Below are 23,942 nucleotides of genomic sequence, written 5' to 3'. Positions count from 1 at the left end.
TTAACCGTTCTGGAATTTTGGGATTCCACCCAACTAGATTGTCTGGTCATTCATTTAATACAGATTGACAGAATCTAAAAAACAAAGTTGCTTTATATAATAGGGTCAGCATCCACATGGCTCAAATAAGAACCACAGCTAGGTCAGGAGTGACACAGTGTCCACATCCCTACCTACAGATCAGAGCTTCTGGGTTCAAGTCCCACTCAGTGGCCATGAAAGGTATGTTATTAACAGGTTGATTATTAATCTGTAAATCTTTCCAATGCACCTGAAGACAGGGGGGGGGGTGGGGGGGGGGGGGGGGAGGGTCCATATAGTTGCCAGCAGGCTCTTTAGGTATGGTACCTGAAGGAGATGGGTCAAAACCAAAGCTTATGCTTTCTTGAACCTGTAAACAATTTTACCTTGACTAGGTTGGAAGGAGACAAAATCAGGACAGTAGATAGAAAAAAGAATATGCTGAAGCAAGTTGATAATTAAAGGAATAATCTATTCACGTCAAAGATAATGGCCGGGGGTGGGGAGATCAGACTCCGGGGTGGCCTCTATGACGGCCAGGCCCGCGATCCTGGGGGCCTACCTTCTTCCATGCCGGCCCGCTGTGTCGCTATGCCATGTTGCGTGGCGCCGTTGCGGAAATGGCCACCACGTGCATGCGCCGGCACGGAAAGGGCTACCGCACGCATACGCGGACCCACGCCGCCAGTCCAGGGCCACGTATCTGCCCCCTTGTGGGCCACTGAATCGCTGGGCCAAGAGGCCTGTTAACGCCGGCGTGAAACACTCCGGTGTTTACTCCGGCGTCAACGCTTAGCTGGGATTATGGAGAATCCCGGCCAATGCGTATGAACACTGGAAACTGGAGGCTATCCTTTGTGGCTACTGAAGCCAATTTAGTGAACTGTTCTTCCAGCAATGTTGTAACACTCTATTGTTTGTATATACACTCTTGTCAATGTGAACAAGCCAAATCAAACAGTGAGAATGAAGAGTGGCTAAGGTGCCAATAACGGAGTGAGTCAGTTTAAGTTTAATTTTGCATGTTTACATACTTTATTGGTGCAAGGATTGTAAGGAACACGAACTGATCACAAGTGAAAGCAACTGGGAGCACACACTTTGAAGGCAGCATCTTCGACGCACCATTCCCTTCCAACTGTCACCAGGAAGCTCTCGAGAGCTGGCACACAGAACATGACCGGTCAGTCCAAATGAGAGTGTTGCCAATATCCAACATCTCATCAGCGATATATTAGAATCATGGAATCCTGCAGTGCTGAAGGAGGCCATTCGGCCCATCATGTGTGCTCCAGCTCTTGGAAAGAGCACCCTACTAAAGCCCATGCCTCCACCCTATCCCTGTTTTCCAGTAACTCCACCTAACCTTTTGGACCCTAAGGGGCAATTCAGCATAGCCAATCCACCTAACCTGCACATCTTTGGGCTGTGGGAGGAAATCTGGAGGAAAACCATGCAGACTCGTGGAGAAAGTGCAAACTCCACACAGATGGTCACAGACAGGAATTGAACCTGGGTCCCGGAACTGTGAGGCCACAGTGCTAACCACTGTGCCGCCGTGCGTGCCCACACTTTACACGTTCTTCAAAGGTTTGTGAGAGGGTGACATCAATCTACCTAATTGACTGCTGCTTTAAAACACTGGGCAGAACTAATAAATAAATTTGCAAGCTTTGCCATTTGGCTATTCAAAGGCAGTAAGTGGGTGAGGGAGTGGGAAGCTGCTCTGGTCACCATCTGGGCTCATTTTATATGAGTTAATGATTTTTCTACTTGTGGTGGTTGGTCTGAGTAATTTTTGTATTAAATGTCTGCTCCTGTACAAGTAGTGGCTGATTTACATTGAGTTGGCCATAGATCAATTTAATCCCTATAACCTCTGTACTTAATTCAAAGTATGATAGGTGCAGCTTTGATATCTTTCTTACACACAAAATATTGAGTATTGCTGGAAAAAGAGACATGCTGGCAAACCTTTTTGCCTTGCACTCATCAGGACAGATGGAAATCTCAAATGGAGCAGCAATTTTATGTGCATGAGAAGAGGGCGTTGATTGGTTGGCAACTAGGCTCCGATTGGTGGAGATGATGCCATGGAAAGTGCACCAGGGAACAGTTAACTGACAAGCTCTTGTTTAAATTCAAACCTGGCAAGCTGACTCTGATTGGTCAAGGCATTGCTGACAGGGTATGGCTGTCCCCCAAGTTTTTGTTTTGTTGCAAAAGTAGTAATGGTGGACATGTTCTTGCTGTTTTCAAAAATCCAGGCCCTGACTGCAAGTATAACCAGCTTCAAGCACGCATAAGTGAACCACACTGCAAACCCAAATGATGATCTTAAATTGCGTTGTTAGTGTCATTCTTAGCACAATCCAGATTGTTTAATAAATGTTGTCCAATCACAGAATCACATCTAATGTTGGACACTATGTTCTGAGTTTTGCAAGCCCGGCTGGTTGAGTACGATCAGTACTTTTCCTAGTGGGAACAGCTGAAGGGATGTGCTATTTGATATGATTCACCAGTCGGGACATATAGCCTACACACCTGGATCTCCAACATTTATAAATGTTTTTATTGGGTTTTTGAACAAGGTATAATTACCTTTATGTACACAGAATAAGAAACATATATATATATATATATATATATATATACACACACACATATCTAGAAGAGAAGGGCACACCCCAACATAAAATACAATAAAATATGAAATAGACTAACTGGTGGGGTATTGTGCACCAGCTCGACAGCGGCAGCTCTGTGCATCTGGCAGAATTATTTACACCACGTAAGTACGCGACTGTTTGCTGGGGGGGGGGGAAGAGGGGTGGCAAATATATATTTGGGTGCCGGGGAGATAATTACAGTGTGCGATACTTGGCTGTGTTGTGTGCTGATGTCGCCTGTTTCTCCCGGACGGTTCTCGCTGCCGTCTCGCGCTCGCCTCCGCTTCTGTGGCTCCTCCCGTCCTCCATCTTTAATTTCCTCGTTCCCCGCTCCTAGAGATGTCATACACATTTTGGCATCCCGTGCCTTCCTTCTGGCTCCTGTTTCCCTACCCCCCACCCCATCCCACTGGTTCTCCTCTCTTGTCCCCACCCTCCACGGTTCGCCTTTCTGTCCTCAGGTTTAGCTGTCTCCCCCCCTCCCCCCGTGGTTCGGCTTTCCTTCTTCAGGTTTAGCCCCCCCCCCTCCCTCCCTCCCAGTCCCTCTCTCCCTTTCATGCCTTGGCTACCCTCCCCTGATTCTTGGCTACCTGGCTATTCTTCCTCTTGTTCGTTGGCCACAAACATGTCCCAGAACAGTCGCGTGAATGGCTCCCACGTTCTGTGGAAGCCGTCGTCTGTCCCTCGGATGGAGAATTTGATTTTCTCCATTTGGAGAGATTCCGAGAGGTTTGACAGCCAGTCTGCAGCTCTGGGCGGTGCTGCTGACCGCCAGCCAAACAGGATTCCACGGCGGGCGATCAGGGAAGCAAAGGCAAGGGCGTCCGCCCTCCTCCCCAAGAATAGATCTGGCTGGTCTGAAACCCCGAAGACCGCCACTTTCGGACATGGCTCCACTCTCACTCCCACCACTTTTGACATAGCCTCGAAGACCAGAACATGTGGGCGTGGTTGGCCGGGCCTACTTGGCACTGTTCACATCTATCCTCCACCTACGGGAAGAACCTACTCGTACGGGTTCTTGTTAAGCGGGCTCTATGTACCACTTTTAGTTGCGTCAGGCTGAGCCTTGCGCACGTGGAGGTGGAGTTGACCCTATGCAGTGCTTCGCTCCAGAGTCCCGACCCTATCTCCATCCCCAGGTCGTCCTCCCATTTCCTTCTTGTTGCGTCCAGTACGCTGTCGGCCCTTTCTGTCAGTCGCTCGTACATGTCACTACAGTTTCCCTTGTCTAGTATGCTTGCGTCCAGTAGTTCTTCCAGTAGTGTATGTCGTGGCGGTTGTGGGTACGTCCTTGTCTCCTTTCGTAGGAAGTTTTTAAGCTGTAGATACCGTAGCTCGTTCCCCCTAGCTAGCCGAAATGTCTCTGTCAGTTCGTCCAGTGTTGCGATCCTGCTGTCCGTGTATAGGTCCCTGACTGTCAGTGTCCCCCTGTCCTGCCTCCACCTTTTGAAGGTGGCGTCACTCAGTGCTGGTGTGAACCTATGGTTGTTGCAGATGGGAGCTTTGTCAGACATTTTGGTCAGGCTAAATTGCTGCCGCAGTTGGTTCCAGGATTGGAGGGTGGCTATCACCACCGGGCTGCTGGAGTGTTTTTTGGGTGGGGATGGGAGTGCTGCCGTGGCGAGGGCCCGGAGAGAGGTCCCCATGCAGGAGGCCTCCTCCGCGCGCACCCACTCGGCCTCTGGCTCCTGGATCCAACCCCTTATTCACTCGGCTGTTGCCGCCCCATGGTAGAATTGTAGGTTTGGGAGGGCTAGCCCCCCACTGGATTTTGTTTTTTGTAGGACCTTCTTTGGGATCCTAGCATTTTTACCCCCCCATACGAACGCCATGATTAGTTTGTCTAGCGCTTTGAAAAAGGCCTTGGGGATGTAGATCGGAATGGATCTAAACAGGAAGAGGAACCTGGGCAGTACGTTCATTTTGATCGTCTGGACTCTCCCCGCGAGGGAGAGTGTTCCATCTTTGCAGGTCCTTTTTTACTTCCTCCGTCAGACTGGTGAGGTTCCATTTGTGGATCCCTTTCCAGTCATGGGCTATTTGGATCCCCAGGTAGCGGAATTTGTGTCGGGCTTGTTTAAACGGCAGCCCCTTTAGTCCCCCCCCCCCCCCCCCCCCCACTTGCGGGTGTACTGGGAAGATCTCGCTTTTGCTCATGTTGAGTTTGTAGCCCGAGAAGGCTCCTAACTCTTTCAGGAGCGCAACGATCCCGTCCAAGCTGCTCTGTGGGTCCGAAATGTGGAAGAGCAGGTCATCTGCATAGAGTGAGACTCTGTGCTCTCTGCCTCACCTTCGGATCCCCCTCCAACTTTTTGCTGCTCTGAGCACGATTGCTAGCGGTTCGATCGCTAGGGCGAACAGCAGCAGGGACAGTGGACATCGTTGTCTGGTGCCCCTGTGCAGTTGGAGGTATTGGGAGTTGGTATTGTTGGTCTGTACGCTCGCCATGGGAGCATTGTATAGGAGCTTTACCCAAGAGGTGAACCCTGTTCCAAGCCCGAACCGCTCCAGTACCTCTATGAGGTATTTCCACTCGACTCTGTCGAAGGCCTTTTCTGCGTCCAGGGAGACGATCACCTCTTGTGTTCTCTCCCCGGAGGGGGTCATTATCACGTTCAGCAGGCGCCTGATGTTCGCGGTAAGCTGTCTACCTTTGACAAAGCCCGTCTGGTCCTCTGTGACCACCTCAGGTACACAGTCTTCTAGCCTCTTGGCTAGGATTTTGGCCAGTATTTTGGCGTCTGCATTCAGCAGAGATATGGGTCTGTATGACCCACATTCCGTTGGGTCTTTGCCTTTCTTAGGTATCAGCGAGATTGAGGCCTGTGCTAGCGTGGGTGGCAGTGTGCCCCTAGCTAGCGAGTCTGTGAACATCTCCCATAGGTGCGGGGCCAGCACTGATGGCGGGGCCATCGCCTGAGCTGGCTCGCCCCTTGTCTCGTCTGCTTCTGGTGCCCCCTCTCCGTCTGCTCTGGCTCTCTTCTGGCATTTTTTCTTCCCCCTTCCCTTTCATCTTTTCTTCTCCCCTTGTTTTTCTTTTCCCCCCTTTTCCGCACCCTATTTTTATTTTTTTGTCTCTTCCCTTTTTCTTCTCTCCTCCCTTCTTTCCTTTACCACTTTATTTTTTCTCTTTTATACAACTCCTCTCAGGTGGGCTTGTTTTGGATGGGAGAAGAGAGTGTAAAAAAGAGATTAAATAATATATTTCCCCCTCCCCCACTCTCTAACAGTTTTTTTGGGTTTTGTTTTTGCAAAAGTTCTTTTTTCTTCCTTTCCCCTCACTCACCCAGGATAGAGATAGAGAGAGAGAGAGAGAGAGAGAGAGAGAGGCTTCTGGTCCAGAGTCTCTTTGTTCCTGCCTCATGGTGGTCACTGGCCTGCGCTCTGGTGCCGTTGGGTGGGGGGGGGGGGGGGGGGGGGGGGGGGGGGGGGAAGAGAGAAGGTGGACCTGCCGCTGCCGCCGAACCGCTCCGCCGCCGAGGATCCTCCGCCGACAGTTTCGTTGGAGGGGGGGGGGGGGGGGAGGGTCCCCTTCCCTGCTCTTGCCGCTGTGGAAAGGCCCCGACTTAGTTACCCTGCGGGAGCCCCTCTCTGTGCGACCGCTCCGCTTGCCGACCGGAAGTCTTCTCCCCGGCACTGATATGATTTTAGAACTCTATAAACATTCACTACTTGAAGAAAAGAGACTCCAATGGCCATGAGTCTTCTGGAGAATTTCTCCTAGGTGGGAGAGCTGGTAAAATGGAGCGCACTGAGAGGGAAGCCTGATGTGCTCTCAACTCAATGGCAGGAACGGCAATGCTAGGGGGAGACAGATGGCCATTTTATGACATTGCCTGGATTTTAACAGCAACGGAATAGACCCCTGCTGTGTGGCGAGTCTGTCAACTTCATTGAGGTGGCCTCCCAAAGGTTTTCTGGGCTTGGTCTTCCATCCCAAGGCTCCATGGCCCATGGAGGGACCCACCAATGGCAATGGAGACCCCGGTGGCCCCAGTACTGCTGTTGGTGGGGTTCACCCCTCTAATTGCCAGGGCCCACCTGCCTGACCCCAGAAACTGACTACTTTTCTGATGATCCTTCAAGAACGCCTTCGACAGAGGAGCAATTTCCTTCTCCAGAGGCATCAGCCTCCGACTTTATCAAGGATGTAGAGCTGCCAACCCTCCCATTGAACCATTAGTTTAGAGAAGTGGACTGCCACCCTTAACGTGACGTTGGTCTCAGTGGCAGCGGCCTCGGAAATGGATACCTGATCACATGGGCTTAGTATCTGCATTTGATCCTGGCAGTGCAACAATATTTCGGCCTGGTTTCGAACAGAGGCCCTTGCCCACAGCAGTCTGGTAACATTGCGGCCTCCACTTTTAGTTGTTCAATTCCTGGGCCATTGTGCTTAATTAGCAGTAATTAACAATGCTGTGAAAAGGATACTCACATTATTCATTAATAATAGGCTTCATTTTCTGTGGTGAGTTTATAAGTAGTTATGATTCTACTTGACAATTGGTATAACAGCAGCCAATCAGTGGAATGAGCCCAAAGGGCACGCACACAATTTGCACTCGGCCACATAATAGTACAGACTGCTTAAATCCTGAAGGAGCTTTACCAAAAAGCATAGCCATCTAACCCATCTAATGGGTTAGACAAACAAGTACCTTCCTGAGATGATAGTTCCGTCAAGAGTTGATTATTCTTCCCTGCTGCCGCACACCTCGTCTACATTTTCTCATCTCGCTGGTTTCCATGCGCTTACTGAGTCTTGGCGAGAGGTGACCTATACCACAGCGACCACCAACGGCATCCTGGCTGACAGGCCGAATGGTGTGGTGAACATTTTCCATCCCAACCTGCTACGCTTCACTCTCCTTTCACTATCAAAACCTGTCAAGATTACTTGCAATATCACTTTCAAACTTGCGTCCATCCATTTATTCTACTTGACACCAATTACTATCAAATCGCTGAACATTCATTCCTGTGATGAATCTCATGCCATTTCATGTCATGTGATGCCTCATGTCATGACAGCCATGTTGTTTTTCTAATGTGCTTTCAGATGAACATTTAAAAGTACGCGCAAGCCAGTCATCCTAGATCATTCCATGGCCATTTTGCCACTTTGTTGAAAATGGCCGCTATGGGAGGGAATAACTGAAAACATTAGGAATTTAGTGAGGTTTACCTGTCCTCTGTGGTAGGAAGGAAAAAATAAATAAATTACACTGCTCCATAAAATATTAAATTTCTCTTTGCATGTGTGTGACTACAGGCTCAGTGCTATCCTCCTGTACCGAAGAATCACTTGTTTCTGCAATCGTTTAACCATTAAACATTTCAGGTCAACTGGGTCAGTGAATGACTCACCATCAATCTCACCCGCTCGGTTTATCTGTTAATGATTATTCCATTGAAAATATCAGATGTTCTTTTTTCTATGTCATCTCTTTATTTGTCATTTTGTACAAATAGATAATTCATCTTCACAAAATCATTGAATTACAGCAGCCACTCGTGTACTGTAACAATGGTTGACTAGGACTCTGAGACTGTAAGATGGAATGGCCAGAGCCCCTGTTACTAGAACAAGGAATACCTAGGGCGGGATTCTGTGATCCTGAGGCTAAGTGTTGACGCCATCGTAAACGCCGTCGCGTTTTGGACCCCTAGATGGGGCCAGCACGGCTCTGGAGCAACCCACGCCACTCCAGCTGCCAATCCTGGCATCAGATGGGCACATGCGCAGTGGGGACCAGCGCCAATGTGTGCATGCGCAGTGGCTCCCACCTCCGCGCCGGCTCTAACGCAACATAGCGTAGGGCTACAGGGGCTGGTGCGGAACAGAAGAGCCCCCAGCCCAAGAGGCCAGCCCACCGATCGGGAAGGCCCCGATCACGGGCCAGGCCACATCAGAGGCCCCCCCGGGGTCGAACCCCCCTCCCCCCACAAGGCTGCTCCGGATGCATCCACGCCGAGATCCGGCCAAGTAGGATCAGGCGTGAACGGCGCTGGCGGGACTTTCTTTTTTTTGCGTGGCCGCTCGGCCCATCCCGGGCTGCGAATCGCCGGGGGTGGGGGGCATTTAGAGCGGCCCCCCGACTGGTGCCACACCAACCGTGCCGGTGCCAATGGCGCCTATTCTCCGCTCTCCGGAGAATCGGCGAACCGCATTGCGCGATTCGTGCCCGTCCCGGCGATTCTCCGGCCCGGCCTGGGCTGAGAGAATCCCACCGTTCTTCTCTTTTTTTCATTTGTTCATAAGATTCGGGCATTTTTCACGTAGTTGTCCATGCCTAATTGCGCTTGAGAAGGTGGTGGGGCGAGGCATTCTTGAACCACTGCAGTCCATCTGGTGTTGGAACACTCAAAGTACGGAAGGGAGTTCTATGTTTTTAATCGCAGCGACAGTGAGGGAACAGTGATATAGTTCTAAGTCAGGATTGTGTGTGAATTGGATGGAAGGTGGTGGTGTTCCCATGCATTCGCTGCCCTTGTTCTTCTCGGTGGCAGAGGTGAAAATGAAATGAAATGAAAATGAAAAACGCTTATTGTCACAAGTAGGCTTCAAATGAAGTTACTGTGAAAAGCCCCGTAGGTCGCAGGTTTCAAAGGTGCTTTCAATGGAACATTTGTGAGTTGCTGCAGTACATCTTCCATAATGTACACACTGCTGCCACTGGATACTGGTATGGAGCAAAGGAATGTTTAAGGTTGTGGATAGGGCAATCAAATGGACTGCTTTGTCCTGGATGGTGTCGAGCTTCGAGTGTTGTTGGAGCTGCACTCATCCAGGCAAGTGGAGGGTATTCCATTAGACTCCTGACTTGTAGATAGTTGACAGACTTTAGGGAGTCAGGACGTGAGTTACTCACCACAGATTTTCCAATCTCTGACCTGCTCTTGTCGCCAAAACATTTATATGGCCAGTCCAGTTCAGTTTCTGGTTAATGGTAACCCGCAGGACATTAATAGTGAGGTGTTCAGTGATGCGAATGCTATTAAATGTCAAGATTATTACTTATTGGACATGTTTGTTGCCTAGCATTTGTGTGATGTAAATGTCCTGCACCGCGCAATCCATAATTAAAGAGAAAAAATTTGTAATCCAAGACTATGGGTGAGTGGGGAGAGACACAAGTGGATAACGTTTGTATGATGGAGTGCTGCCACCTTTGTATCATCCGCGAGTGTGGGAGGTAACCTAATTCAAAATAATTTGGAGGGGAGAAATCCATTATGATATAATATGTCGTAGTTAAATCGTAAACCAACAGTACTGGGATGAGCAAATGAAATGCAACAATTGAAGGCCAGTTCCATCCAATGCAGACCAGCCCCATTCCAACTCCATGGGTAATATTTTTACACATCAAAATCTCTTGGAAATACTATAATTGAATCAATTTTAAGCAGAAATTGGAAGGTGGAACAAAGCACAAGGTTATTATCGGAAAACCACTTGAAAGAGTCTCAGCAAATTAACCTCAAATCTACATAAATTACTGGTGGGGACTTATCGATGAATTTTGAAACATAGATTTTTCATGATCAGAAGAAGGCAACACAGCCCTTCTATTATACTCAATTATATTCAGGACAGATGTTGTTAGATTTTTGGGTACTAAAGGAATTAAGGGACATGCAAAAAGTACAGGGTGGCAAAGTTGACGGAGGAAATCAGCCATGATCTTGCTAAAGGCAGAGCATACTTCAAAAGTCAAATGGTCTACCTCAGCTCTATTTCTTACGCTCTTACGTTTCAACCTATCCCTCCATATTACAGAAATGTAGAGTCAAATTAAATTACTGGCAGTTTCTTACCACCATCTCCGTGAAGTGCTGCTAATTCTTGAGAAAGTTCCTTGTGCTGTTTTGATGGAGTTTCTTTCTGTTTAAATCAAAAATGAGTTATTTACTCATCCCATCTACTTTGCAATCTATAAGCAGAATATTGAGTGCAATTCATTCAGAATTATTCAGAATGGGCTGCGACGTTCAGCAATGAACAGCAATCAAATATGGTTATCCGTCCTTGAAATCACTAATTTCCTATTCTAACTTGCCTTTTTTTAATGTATCACACACTTTCAATGTCTTCTCATTTAATAAATAAATAAATAATAAATCTTTATTATTGTCACAAGTAGGCTTACATTAACACTGCAATGAAGTTACTGTGAAAAGCCCCTAGTCGCCACACTCTGGCACCTGTTCGGGTACACAGAGGGAGAATTCAGAATGTCCAGTCACGTCTTTCGGGACTTGTGGGAGGAAACCAGAGCACCCGGAGGAAATCCATGCAGACACGGGGAGAAGGTGCAGACTCCGCACGTCTAATATGCACCATCCCCCTACCTACCTGGGCAGAATTCAGGGTCACAGAGGCGTTTAGCAGGGTGGGTATAATCTTCCATATTTACTGGCCTTGCCAAAAAATTTTTTTTTTTTTAAAAATAATTTTTATTGAAATTTTTCGATACAAACATTTACCCCTACTACATTTTAAATTATAACACAACAAATCCCCCCTGGAAAATTCTCCCCACGCCCTCCCCCGCGCGCACCCCCCCACCCTCTCCCCCCCCCCCCCCCCCCCCCCCCCCGCGCTACCAGTCTAGCAACCAAACCGTTTTTCCCTTTCTGCCGATGGCCTCGGGCAGTCATTGCCCGCGACCCCCCGCTGACGTGCTCCCTTCGTTGCTATCCCCCCCCCCTCCCTTCCCCCCCCCCCTTCTCCCCGGGTTGCTGCTGTTTCGGCCTCCAGTTCCTATCTCTGATCCAGAAAGTCAAGGAAGGGCTGCCACCGCCGGAAGAACCCCTGTACCGACCCTCTCAGGGCGAATTTGATTCTTTCCAATTGGATGAAGCTTGCCATGTCGTTTAACCAGGTGTTAACACTTGGTGGCCTTGTGTCCCTCCACTGAATCAAGATCCTTCTCCGAGCTACCAAGGACGCAAAGGCCAATATTCCGGCCTCCCCTGCCTCCTGTACTCCTGGCTCCACCCCAACCCCAAAAATCGCTAGCCCCTACCCTGGTTTGACCCTGGTTCCCACCACTCTCGATACCGTCCCCGCCACCCCCTCCCAGAACTCTTCCAGTGCCGGGCACATCCAGAACATATGTACATGGTTCGCAGGGCTTCCCGAACACCTAACACACCTGTCCTCACCCCCGAAGAACCGACTCATCCTAGTCCCCGTCATATGGGCTCTGTGCAGCACCTTAAATTGGATGAGGCCCAACCTTGCGCACGACGACGACGAATTGACCCTCTCTAAGGCATCCGCCCATGTCCCATCTTCTATCTGCTCTCCCAGCTCCGCTTCCCACTTGTCTTTCAGCTCCTCTATCGATACCTCCTCCACCTCCTGCATTATTTTGTAGATGTCCGAGACCTTCCCTTCTCCGACCCAGACCCCTGACAGCACCCTATCACTCACCCCTCTATCGGGAAGCAAGGGAAATCCTTCCACCTGTCGTCTGGCAAATGCCTTCACCTGCAGGTATCTAAACGTGTTCCCCGGGTGGAGCTCAAATTTCTCCTCCAGCTCTCCCAGGCTCGCAAACCTCCCCTCTATGAACATGTCCCTCAGTTGCCTGATGCCCGCCCTGTGCCAGCTCTGGAATCCCCCGCCAGTGTTCCCCGGGACAAATCTGTGGTTCCCTCTCAGTGGCGCCGCCATCAGACCCCCCACTTCCCCCCTGTGTCGCCTCCACTGCCCCCAGATTTTAAGGGTGGCCGCCACCACCGGACTCGTGGTATACCTTGTGGGGGGGAGCGGCCATGGTGCCGTTACTAGCGCCCCCAGGCTTGTATTGCCGCAGGACGCCCTCTCCATACGTTTCCAAGCTGCCCCCTCCCCCTCCATCACCCACTTGCGCACCATCGATGCGTTCGCCGCCCAGTAGTATCCGGAAAGATTGGGTAGCGCTAATCCTCCACTGTCCCTACTCCGTTCCAAGAAAATCCTTCTCACTCTAGGGGTGCCATGTGCCCACACATAGCCCATAATGCTGCTAGTTACCTTCTTGAAGAAGGCCCTGGGGAGAAAGATGGGCAAGCTCTGGAACAGAAACAAGAACCTCGGGAGGACCGTCATTTTGACTGACTGCACCCTCCCTGCTAGCGACAGCGGTACCATGTCCCACCTCTTGAACTCCTCCTCCATCTGCTCCACCAGCCTTGAAAAGTTCAGCTTGTGGAGGGTCCCCCAGTTCCTTGCCACCTGCACCCCCAAGTACCTGAAGCTCTTTACTGCTCTCTTAAAGGGGAGCCGCCCAATTCCCTCCCCCTGATCTCCTGGGTGTATCACAAAGACCTCACTTTTACCCACATTTAATTTATATCCCGAAAAGTCCCCAAACTCCGCTAGTATTTCCATTACCTCCGGCATTCCCCCTTCCGGGTCCGCCACATATAACAACAAATCATCCGCATAGAGTGATACCCGATGTTCCTCCCCTCCCCTTGTCAGTCCTCTCCACCCCCCTGAACCCCTCAGTGCCATCGCCAACGGTTCGATCGCTAATGCAAATAGTAAGGGGGATAGGGGGCATCCCTGCCTGGTACCTCGATGGAGCCCAAAATACTCTGACCTCCTCCCGTTTGTAACCACACTCGCCATCGGGGCCGAATACAGCAGCTTCACCCACTTGATAAATCCCTCCCCAAACCCAAACCGTTCCAGCGTCTCCCACAGGTATTCCCACTCCACCCTATCGAATGCCTTCTCCGCATCCAGTGCTACCACTATCTCAGCCTCCCCCTCCACTGCTGGCATCATAATCACATTCAACAGTCTCCGGACATTTGTGTTAAGTTGTCGTCCCTTTACGAACCCCGTCTGGTCCTCATGGATTACCCCTGGCACACAATCCTCTATTCTGGTTGCCAGGACCTTTGCCAACAGTTTGGCATCTACATTCAAGAGGGAGATAGGCCTGTAGGACCCGCACTGTACAGGGTCTTTGTCCCGCTTCAGGATCAAGGAGATCAGGGCCTGTGACATTGTCGGGGGCAGAACCCCCCCCTCTCGCGCCTCATTGAAGGCTCGCACCAGCACTGGGCCCACCAAGTCCACATACTTCTTATAAAATTCCACCGGGAACCCATCCGGCCCCGGCGCCTTCCCCGCCTGCATCTGGCCTATCCCTTTAACTAGCTCCTGCAGCTCTATCGGCGCCCCCAGCCCCTCCACCCGTTCCTCCTGGACCTTTGGGAACCTCAATCTATCGAGGAAGTTCTCCATTCCCCCCCTCCTCCTGGGCGGCTCAGACCGGTACAATTCCCTGTAGAAATCCCTGAAGACCCCGTTCACCTCTTGCCCCTTCTGCACTACGTTCCCTCCCTTCTCTCTCACTCCCCCAATCTCTCTGGCTGCATCTCGCTTGCGCAGCTGGTGTGCTAGCATCCTGCTCGCCTTTTCCCCGTACTCATAGACCGCGCCCTGTGCCCTTCTCCATTGCGTCTCCGCCTTCCTAGTGGTCAGTAGGTCAAACTGGGCCTGTAAACTGCGCCGCTCCCTCAACAGCCCCTCCTCTGGTGTCTCCGCATATCTCCTGTCCACTTCTATAAGTTCCCCCACCAGTCTCTCCCTCTCCTGCCTCTCCTTCCTTTCTCTGTGTGCCCTTATGGAGATCAGCTCTCCTCTGATCACTGCTTTCAGGGCCTCCCAGACTACCCCCACCTTCACCTCGCCCGTGTCGTTCGTGCCCAGATATCTCTCAATGCCCTTCCGGACCCTTCCGCACACCTCATCGTCCGCCAGCAGCCCCACATCCAGGCGCCACAACGGGCGCTGGTCCCGTGCTTCCCCCAGTTCTACCTCTACCCAGTGTGGCGCATGGTCCGAAATCGCAATGGCCGAGTACTCCGTGTCCTGCACTCTCAAAATCAGCCCCCTGCTCAGTACAAAAAAGTCTATTCTGGAGTACACCCTGTGGACGTGGGAGAAAAAAGAATACTCCCTCGCCCTTGGCCTGCCAAATCTCCAAGGGTCTACCCCCCCCATCTGCTCCATGAACCCCCTTAGCACCTCTGCCGCTGCCGGCCTCCTATTCGTCCTGGAACTCGATCTGTCCAGCCCAGGGTCGAGCACTGTATTGAAGTCCCCCCCCATGATCAGGCCCCCTCTTGCCAAAAAACTTATCCCTACTAACGGAAGATGCGGCATGACAGTCAAAATACACATAGCTGTCATACTCAACATCATCTCCTGAGTCTTTCCCATGGATACAATATAGACATTTCCAATGATTGAATAAAATGCTTTTAAATCTGAACCCGTTTCTTGGGCTGCCAAAGGACTGCAGCTCGTACGTACAATAGGACGGCAGCACGCTTCATCTAACTCGACCAGAATAACTGCCAAACCCAGATATGGACACTGTGATCAAGCCTAATATTGCCCTGACTGACAATTGGCTCTCGTAATTATCTACAAACCCAGTCACTCAGTAAAATTCACAGTTTTGAGTTCAACTTTAACTCCTACCAACCCAGCAAAAGCCAAGGAAGAGGGAACAATTAAAAATGAGCAGTTTCTTGGCAGTTTGGAACTTGATCCTTTCCCATCTTTTCAATATTCACCAGCCGGGTACTCAGATGGATGAGGCACCACCCACCACCTATAGCTGGATACAGACCTATTTATGTACCTCAGGGTCTTATTACATCAACAATGGCATTTTCAACAAGGCCGAAGGGGTCAGCAGCTGTGGTCTTCCGTCAGGCTGAAAACTGATGGACAATTTGAAGTGGCCCTCCGTGCAAAAAAAAAGCTTTATTGGACCAGGAGGAGTGAATGGATCTCACAAGGAAAGCTCAGACATCCTTTGTTATTCGTTAGACTCTATCACCCCCAACCACCACCCGACCCCCTGCCATTTTGTTCTTTGATTCCTTACCCTTTTCCCATCCATTCAGTCTGTTCTTGACAATGTTGGTTGAGGAATAAATGCAGGTCAGGGTACGCAGGAAAACTTCCCCTGCACCATTTTTGAATATTGCCGTGAAATCTTTTACATTCACCTGAGAGGGCAAATATCTGAAAGAGCACCTCTGACACTGCAACATTCTCTCAGTACTGTACTAAAGTGTTAGGGACTAGGTGCTCCTGTTCCTCAAGTAGTAATTCAACCAACCGCCTTCTGACCCAAAGAAAAACCTGATACACCCAAATCTGTCCTATAAATTCTCTGATATATGGAAATAATAATGACTTGTATTCATGTAGCACCTTTAACATTATAAAATGTGCCAAGGCACTTCCCAGGGCATCATTAAACAAAATGACAAAGCCACTTGTGGGAATGTTAGGTTGGATGACCAATAACTTGATCAAAGAGGCAGATACTGTTACGAGGATGTGCTTTTTAATAAAAGATAACCCATTTCCAAGTTCTCTCTTTCTGGCCGCATTTTAAAAATAAACTTAAATGCTCTTAAGACAGTAGAGGATTACCAGACGGTTATAATATCCAAGTTTGCATTCCACCAGATGGGATGAAACAAAACAGACACTTAATCTACTGGGCAGAGCGAACGATCAAGGGCGGAGTTCTCAGTCAGCGAGATTCTCCGTTCTGCCAGTAGCGCACCCATGCCCGTAGGTTTCCCAGCGGCATGAGGTGCCACAATAGGAAATCCCATTGTCAGGTGGCCAGAATGGAGAATCCCACAGATGGTGAGGACGGGCCACCGAGGAACACATGGCTGGCAGACTGCCGAATCACGCAGCACATCTCCTGTTGACTTTACATTATCCTCAAACTTCTCAAAAGTTTCTGAGATGAGACATCGACAACTGTTCTAAAAAAAGAAACATTCACTGCAGCAGAAATCCATTGATCAAATTCCTCTGGAATATGCAGCCAGCAGGGTATTTTAAGGGATTGTGTTACCACGCAGGCGAGATGAGAGACCAGACTGGCATATTAAAACAAGTGGCAAAGAACTGTTTTCTCTCTCTCTTGAAAGTATTGTGTGCTGATTTGCAAAATAATCATTCTGAGAATAGAAATGTACTAAATTGAGATATTTCTGAATTAAATGTGCAAATCTGCTCCATGCAGCCATGTCCAGGAAGATAACTGAACAAAATGGTCACAATATGGAATCACCAAGTTAAGACCACAAAATACAGCTATCCATATACTCCTGTGTTTTATCTTCTTCATGAAGTGTAAAACTCCCTAAACTATCTTCTTATTCCACCATTTTTAGTAGTGTGTTGTGTGTGTGTGTCCAGAGAATGTGTGTGACGGATGAATAGTCACTGTAATTTAACTTATTTTAAATTTGGGAAGTGGTTTCAATAAACTTATCTTGTTCCTTGTTCAACCAAAGAAATCCTTGTTATGGCCGGGTCTGGAATGGTAGAATGGGGTAGTCATTTTACTCCTCCTCACGAGCTCGTAACAGAAACTTTTGAGGTTAGTCCAGGATAGATCCCGCAGATTTACAAGAGAATTGTAATGGGGAATACAAATTCTTCCCGAGGGACGATTTTCAAAAACTGTTTATCAACAAAAGTTCTAGGGGCTTACAACATTAAAGTGCAAAAATGTCCACATTCAAAGTCAGTACCTTTCTAGAACAGATGGAAATTACTTCTGAGAATTTAAAGTTCCTGTTTCTTGAGGAGTTAAAGAGTTGAAGTTAGAGTTTCACCCAGAAACCAGGAAACCTGACCTTTGAAAATTCGCCACCAGAGCAGTGGATTGCGAATCTGGGGATTTTGTAAATGTCAGCTGACCTTTAGCAAAATTGCAGCTAGGGTAGAAAAGGTTACAGTTAGAATTCCAAAGAGAGAGAGAAAGGGAGGGAGAGAGAGAGAGAGAGAGAGAGCTTTCCAAAGGCAATGAGAATGCTCGAATTGCATAGGGACAAGTCTTCTGTGACCACTGAAGGCACCCCTCGCTCAAATCTAAGTGCTGGTTATTTATGTTAGCCTATTTAACCCATAAGTTTGATGAGAAAGTACTCAGAGTAGCTCAGCAAGAAAAGTGGTCAGTATAAACCTGGACTCTTCTATCGTGGGACATGCCATCATGCAAGGCTCACAAAATTTACTCCCTGTTGCCTAGAGAGTGCAGCAGATTATGACGTAGCCATTTTAAGCATGTATAAATTGGCGCATGCCATCAGAAATTCTGTACCCTCTGAAAATGGCAAGACCGGACGTACATCGAGTCTGAAAGGCTTAAGCAGCTCGCATTTGATTGGTGGATATGAGGCTTAAGGACACGGCCACATATGAAAATCTTTGGGAAATAATGGGCGGAATTCAACCAAAACATTTCTGTATCATTTTGGATGAGTTTAGAGAGGTGTTTCCCGCTGGCCTTTTGGGCGAGATCCACACCTCTTTTCAACATTGGAGTGTTTCTCCCCGGTCATTCCCACACTTATAGGGTGCAATCCAATGGCCATACTGCACCCAAAAATCAGCTTGTCGCGGAGCAGCATGGCCGATACAAAAGGGGAGATTCCGTTCCCGGGATCTACTCAGCTCGTAATGTCTCGCAAGATCCAACGTGCCTGTGGTCAAACAAGCCCCACCAGAGGCCAAACTGGAGCTGCAGATAGATCACCCGGTCATTTGTGTATCCAAGACCATTTCAGAAGTTTAGAAGACCTTCTGAATGTGATGAACTGACCCCCACCCCCCCGGTTGCATTTCAGCAAGATGACCAGGTTGCTTAAAACGAAGCTGAAGCGGAAGGCGTCGTGCATGGAGTGCTGTTATTTTAAAGATGAGGTGGTGAGGAGGAAGAGGAGACCTCCTCACAGATCTGCAGATGAGGAGTGGACTGTGATCCACCAGATAGTGGCGCTGCTGAGGTGATGAGGGAAAATATTGAGGCTGGCCCACAAAGTCCCGATGGCTGGTCATGTCAGTGTGTGAAAAACCCAAGCCCACCACACCAGTATTTCTACTGGTCTCACCTTCATAAAGGTGTGGTGAGATTCTGCAAAACTTGCCACAACTGACTGACTGGGTAAACTGCAGTCTGCAATTAAACCAGCACCTATAATTCCCATAGCTGCGTTTGGGGAGAAAAGTTCCAGTGAATTGTGTGGGACCCTGTCGAAAACAAAAGGAGGTGACCAGTATATTCTTACTATAATGGACATGGCTGCCTATTTCCTAGGGCCATGGCCCTGAGAACTATCTTTGCCAAGGTAGTAACGGAGGGATTAACACAATTCTCCACCTGGTATGGGCTGCCCACAGAGATGCAGTCAGATCAGGGCACAAGTTTAATTTCCAGAATATTCCAGGAAGTCTTGGCTCACCTTGATGTAACCCAGCTAAAGTCCTCAACATGTCACCCATGGTTGCAACGAGCTTCAAATCGGTACCACCAGGCCCGAATAACAATGATCAGGACATATTATGTTGGACTCGCCTCTGCACAATGCCAAAAGATCCACGATTGGGCAGCCAATCCAGCGTCATCAAAAAAAATGGTCCCACACTGGCGGCAGCATTGAGGTTCTGGTTGGGGTCTCTGTTATGGGGAGGGGGGGGGGGTCTCTCGTGTGGGTGTCTCTGGTTGGAGTCTCCCTTATGGGGGTTCGGTGGGGGAAATGGTCTACTCTGTTGAGGGGGGAGGGGGGGGGGGCAGCTGCGCGATAGCGGGATTTGTGAGGGAATCCCTTGCAATCCCCATCACGCATAAATTTGCATGGCAAGGAATAGTGAACCGCCTCTGAGCACCGACTCTTCCAAATGGAAAATCTGGCCCATTGTCACGAGTGTCCCCTTGGCATAAAAGACTGGGTTTTCGGCTGTTGTCTACAAGGGATTCACCCAGTGCACCCACTGTGTTTAGCTCTTTTTAATTTGCTTACGAACACCAAGTCAGGGGTTCCCGGAATTTAATCAGGGGAAGGTTTTTGGAACAGAAGAAAGCGGTCTCCTTTTCTCGGTGTTTCCTGAATGGCTCACAAGAGTTTCTGATGTGACTCAGGAGCATTTTATAACCTCTCAATTGGTATGAAAAGTAAAACAGAAAACGTGCCAAAGCACCTTCAGCCAGGGGACTATGTGCGGGTGCCCCTACTGATACAGGGCGAATCCTTCAAAGCCCTGTTCAGTGTCCCATACAGGGTAGCAAAGAGAACTTGCGGGGTGGGGGGGGGGGGGGGGGGGGGGGGGGGGGGGGTGTAAACTATTAAGTCGACACCCAGACCCTAGGAAAAAAACAGAGGCTGTGTCATGTCAACGTGTGAAAGTAGTATCACAGCCAGGAAGGGGACAAGCGGGTGATGGCCTGTCAGATAGCTGAAGAACAAAAGGGAAAGTTAGGCCAAATTAGAGGAAAGCCTGGTCAAGGCCCAAATTGAAAACCCAACTGCCCTGTCAGTGAAATGCTAGAAATATTGGACACCATATTCACCCATTTAAATACGGAACAAAGATCTGGCATAGCTGCTCTCTGCATTTAACAGCATCTGTAGAGAGAAGACTGTAGAGACAAGGGCAGCACGGCGACACGTTGGTTAGCACCGCTGCCTCACAGGGCCAGGGACCTGGGTTCGATTCCGGCTTGGGTCACTGTCAGTGTGAAATTTGTAGATTCTCCCAGTGTCTGTGTGGGTTTCCTCCGGGTGCTCCGGTTTCCTCCCACAGTCTAAAGATGTGCAGGTTAGGTGGATTAGCCATGATCAATTCCCCCCCTGGTGTTCCAAGATGTGCAGGTTAGGTCATGGGGTTACGGGGATAGGGCGGGGTGGATGGGTGAGTGGACATGAGTAGAATGTTCTTTTGAAGGGTCGGTGCCGAATGCCCTCCTTCTGCACTGCAGGGATTCTATGATTCTACGATTCTAATTCAGGCTGCACAACATCTACCTGATGTGGATGTGGGAGACAACCTCCCGTTAAACAGAATCCCTACTGTCTAGGTCCAGGAAAACTGGCCCAGGTCCGGGAGGGTGTCCAATATGTGCTGGAGCCCAAACTAATCAAGAACCTAACAGCAGCTAGAGCTCCGCACTTGTGCTTGTTCCTAAGCCAGATGGCTCCACAAGGCTATGTTTTGATTACCTGGGGTCTTTGTGACAGGGGTCTCTCTTCTGGGACACCTGTGGCGGTCTCTTTATTTAGGGGGCCTCTTTATTTTGGGAGTCTCTGGTTGCTGGTTGGGGGCACCCCTGTACTGGGAGGGGAAGGGCTGTGACCCAGAAAATCCCTAGGGGGGGCGTGAATTGCACTGCGGGTGGGGGGGAAGGGAGGGGGGCGAATTGCACTGTGGTTGGAGGGAAGGGAGGGGGGCGAGTAGGGCCCAGGCGCGAGACCTCGCTATTGGGCACCCATTTAAAATGGTGATCCATATCACTGGATTCCGTAGGGAATCTCTCGTAATCCTCGCCATGCAAATTTGTGACTCTCCCAAACAGAGAATCCTGCTTGGGGTCACCCATTTTCGAGACAGATGAGGATCTCTCAGATGGTAATGAGTCTTTAGAACTTTCTTCCTGAAAAGGCAGTGGAAGAAGAGTCTCTGAACATTTTTAAGGGCAGAGGCAGAAGTGCTCCTGTTAATCAAAGTGGTGAACGGTTAGCGGGAGCAGGTGGAAATTTGGAGCTGAGGTTACAATCAGATCATCCACGATCGTCTTGAATATCGGAGCAGACCTGAGGGGCCGAGTGGGCTACTCCTGCTCCCCATATCTAATGGAATGAGAGTGAATCTAATTTCATTCGGTAGTGCAGATTTACGAGGATGTGCTTTTTTAAACAAAAAGGACAAAAGGTGCGATTTATGGGTTGCGTCCCACTGGAATAGAGACGGGATGTGGACGGTAAATGCTGGGAGAGGCCACTTCAGTGATCCCCAGTGGCCATGACAAATCATGAAATCTAACAAGATCTCGCAAAGGCATCATGAGCGTAAGTGCTCACTTCACGGTGCAGGTGCTGGATGGAACCGGCTCCCGGGATCTATCGGACATGCCGAGGAGACCCAGCCAGGCACTCATTAGTACTGGTCCACACAAAATGTGGACCAGGCAAAATGGCAGTCATCAGGGTTTCCCCAGCGGCAGTGCCTGGGTGCTAGGATGGTAATGGCAAGGGTCTGAGGGGGGCCATGCCAATGAAAGGGAGCGATAAGGTAGGGTATGAAGGGTCAGAGGATGAAGAGGCCTCCAAAATGTTGGGGGGGTGGGGTGAAGGGTGGGGCTCATGAAACGGTGCGCCCGAAAGAGGGTGTAGGGAGGCCTGAAAAGGGGGGGCCTCAGCGCCCCATAGCGGGATGTCCTCACTGGGGAGATGTGGGGTAATGTCCATGTGTGCAGGGGTGACATTGCCTGTGTGTGGGGGGGGTGGAGAGGACCCTCAAACACATTTAGAGATTGGGGCAGCCTTTCAAAATGGCGGCCAGATCTCGGAGAAGCCAGTCTGGCCGGCATGTTCAGCTCCCCAGTGGTGAATACGTTTCCAAGGGCAGAATTTACCCGCTGGTGGGATATTTTGATCCCACCAATGGAGCACGTATTTCCTGGCGATGAGGGGGGCAGTGAACGGGAAATCCCGTTGACAACGGTGGGACCAGAAAATTCCGCTGTCGTGTCGGCCTCCGCCGTCGAAAAACCAGCGGGCATATTGGTCGGTAAATCCTGCTCCAGCTGAGGGCTACGCCAGTGAGAAACTCCAAGACAAAAACAAAGAATATGGGTGGGATTCTCAGAATCGACGGTTAAATGTTGACGCTGGTGTAAACACTGGAGCATTTCACGCCGGCATCAACGGGCCGCTTGGCCCAGTGATTCTGTGGCCCAAAGGAGGCCAGCAGGGCGCCGGAGTGCTCGGTGGCCTCCAATCGCAAGCCTGGCCGTGCTGGAGGCCCCCCCCACCCAGTGACTGATCCCTCCGCCCCCCGCCAGGACGGCAGTGGACTGCGTCCGCAGCTGCCACCCAGAGTGCCCACCGGGTGGAACCATGTTAGAGCCACACTGGTGGGAACTTGGCCAGCTGCCGGCTGAGAATCGCCGTGGGGGCCTCTTTCAATGGCCCCCCGATCGGTGCCACTTCGACCACGTGGCGAATCACGGGAAGGCGCCGGACCCGATCGTGGGTCTGACGTCCCATTCTCCAACCCAACATTCTTTGCACTGCTGCTGTATAGATTGTTCTCCAGATTAGAGACAGGAGTCTCTTTTCTTGGGGAGGGGGTCTGCGGAGGGGGTCTTTAATCAACGGGTACCTGTTGGTGGTTCCTGTAGTTAGGGGGACATTGTGGAGGTCCCCTTAGTTAGGGCATCTCTGTTGGGGGGGGGGGGGTCCCTTTAGTTAGGGCGGGTCAATTAGTTGGGGGGGGGGGGGAAGTGTGGGGGTCCCTTTAGTCAGGGGGTCTCTGTGGAGTGGGTCCCATTAGTCAGGGAGTCTCTCTGAGATGGTCCCTTTAGTTAGGGAGTCCCTGGGAGGTCTCCCTATTGCTCTTGTCCCTGGGGGAACAATGGGGGGGTCTCCCTAATGCAGGTGGCCCGAGGGGGTTTCCCTATTGCAGGGACTCCTGGGGAGGGTCTCCCTCGTTAGGGGGCCCTGGAGAGGGGCAGATCACACCATATCTTGGCGGAATTGGTGGGGGGCACAAAGGCAATCCTAGGGTGGGGGACTGCTTTGTGGTGTGGAGGGGTGGGGGGGGGGGGGTTCAGGCTGATTTGCAATGGGGGTGGGGGGGGGGGGGGCGGGCGAGGGACGTCGCTATCGGGGTTCCAGCTCAAAATGATGACCAGAGAGTAGGATTCCCTCGGCAATCCCTCGTATTCCTCACCATTCTTAAATTTGCTTGGCAAGAGATACAGAATTGCATCCCAAGTTGTACTCCCAGGTGGGTCATAAAACAGGTGCATTCTCCTCCGGCGGGGGTACATACAGTGGAATTCTGCGTTTGAAAGTGCTGATGTGGAGACTGATTGCGTGTGTTCTATGCAAACGAAAGCGGTGCCAGTCCCAGAGCACTGGCACCACATAGAACTTGCAAAATTCTAATGCATGCCAACAGTCATCCCAGCCAAGATGAACACACGCCGCTGTCAAGGAGCATGGCATTCAGTTTGTTGCCTGGCACGAACCTCGATTTTTGGCTGACGCCAAATTCTTCGCCCGATCGTATTTCACGATTCCCGCGTTGCTGGACGGAAAATCCCGCCACTAGTCTCCCAAAGGGAGAATCCCTCCATCTTCTGTTGGCTTTACGTTGTTCTGAAACTTTTCAAAAATTTCTGA

The 23,942-nt window shown here is 50.2% G+C and overlaps 1 protein-coding gene across 1 annotated transcript in view; it reads right to left on the bottom strand.

Annotated features, from left to right (window-relative positions):
• The window catches only part of LOC119965393 (coiled-coil domain-containing protein 69-like), a 75,474-nt gene that overhangs the window by 18,443 nt on the left and 33,089 nt on the right, over window positions 1–23,942 (bottom strand). Inside the window, exon 2 of the mRNA XM_038796113.1 lies at window positions 10,521–10,587. Within this exon, the coding sequence (XP_038652041.1) occupies window positions 10,521–10,587 (67 nt within the window). The remainder of the gene's footprint in view (window positions 1–10,520; window positions 10,588–23,942) is intronic.

Source organism: Scyliorhinus canicula, chromosome 4 (genome assembly GCF_902713615.1).
Source record: "Scyliorhinus canicula chromosome 4, sScyCan1.1, whole genome shotgun sequence".
Lineage (NCBI taxonomy): Eukaryota > Metazoa > Chordata > Chondrichthyes > Carcharhiniformes > Scyliorhinidae > Scyliorhinus > Scyliorhinus canicula.
The sequence above is the reverse complement of the archived record's forward strand: the minus strand, read 5'-3'. Positions and strand labels throughout refer to the sequence as shown.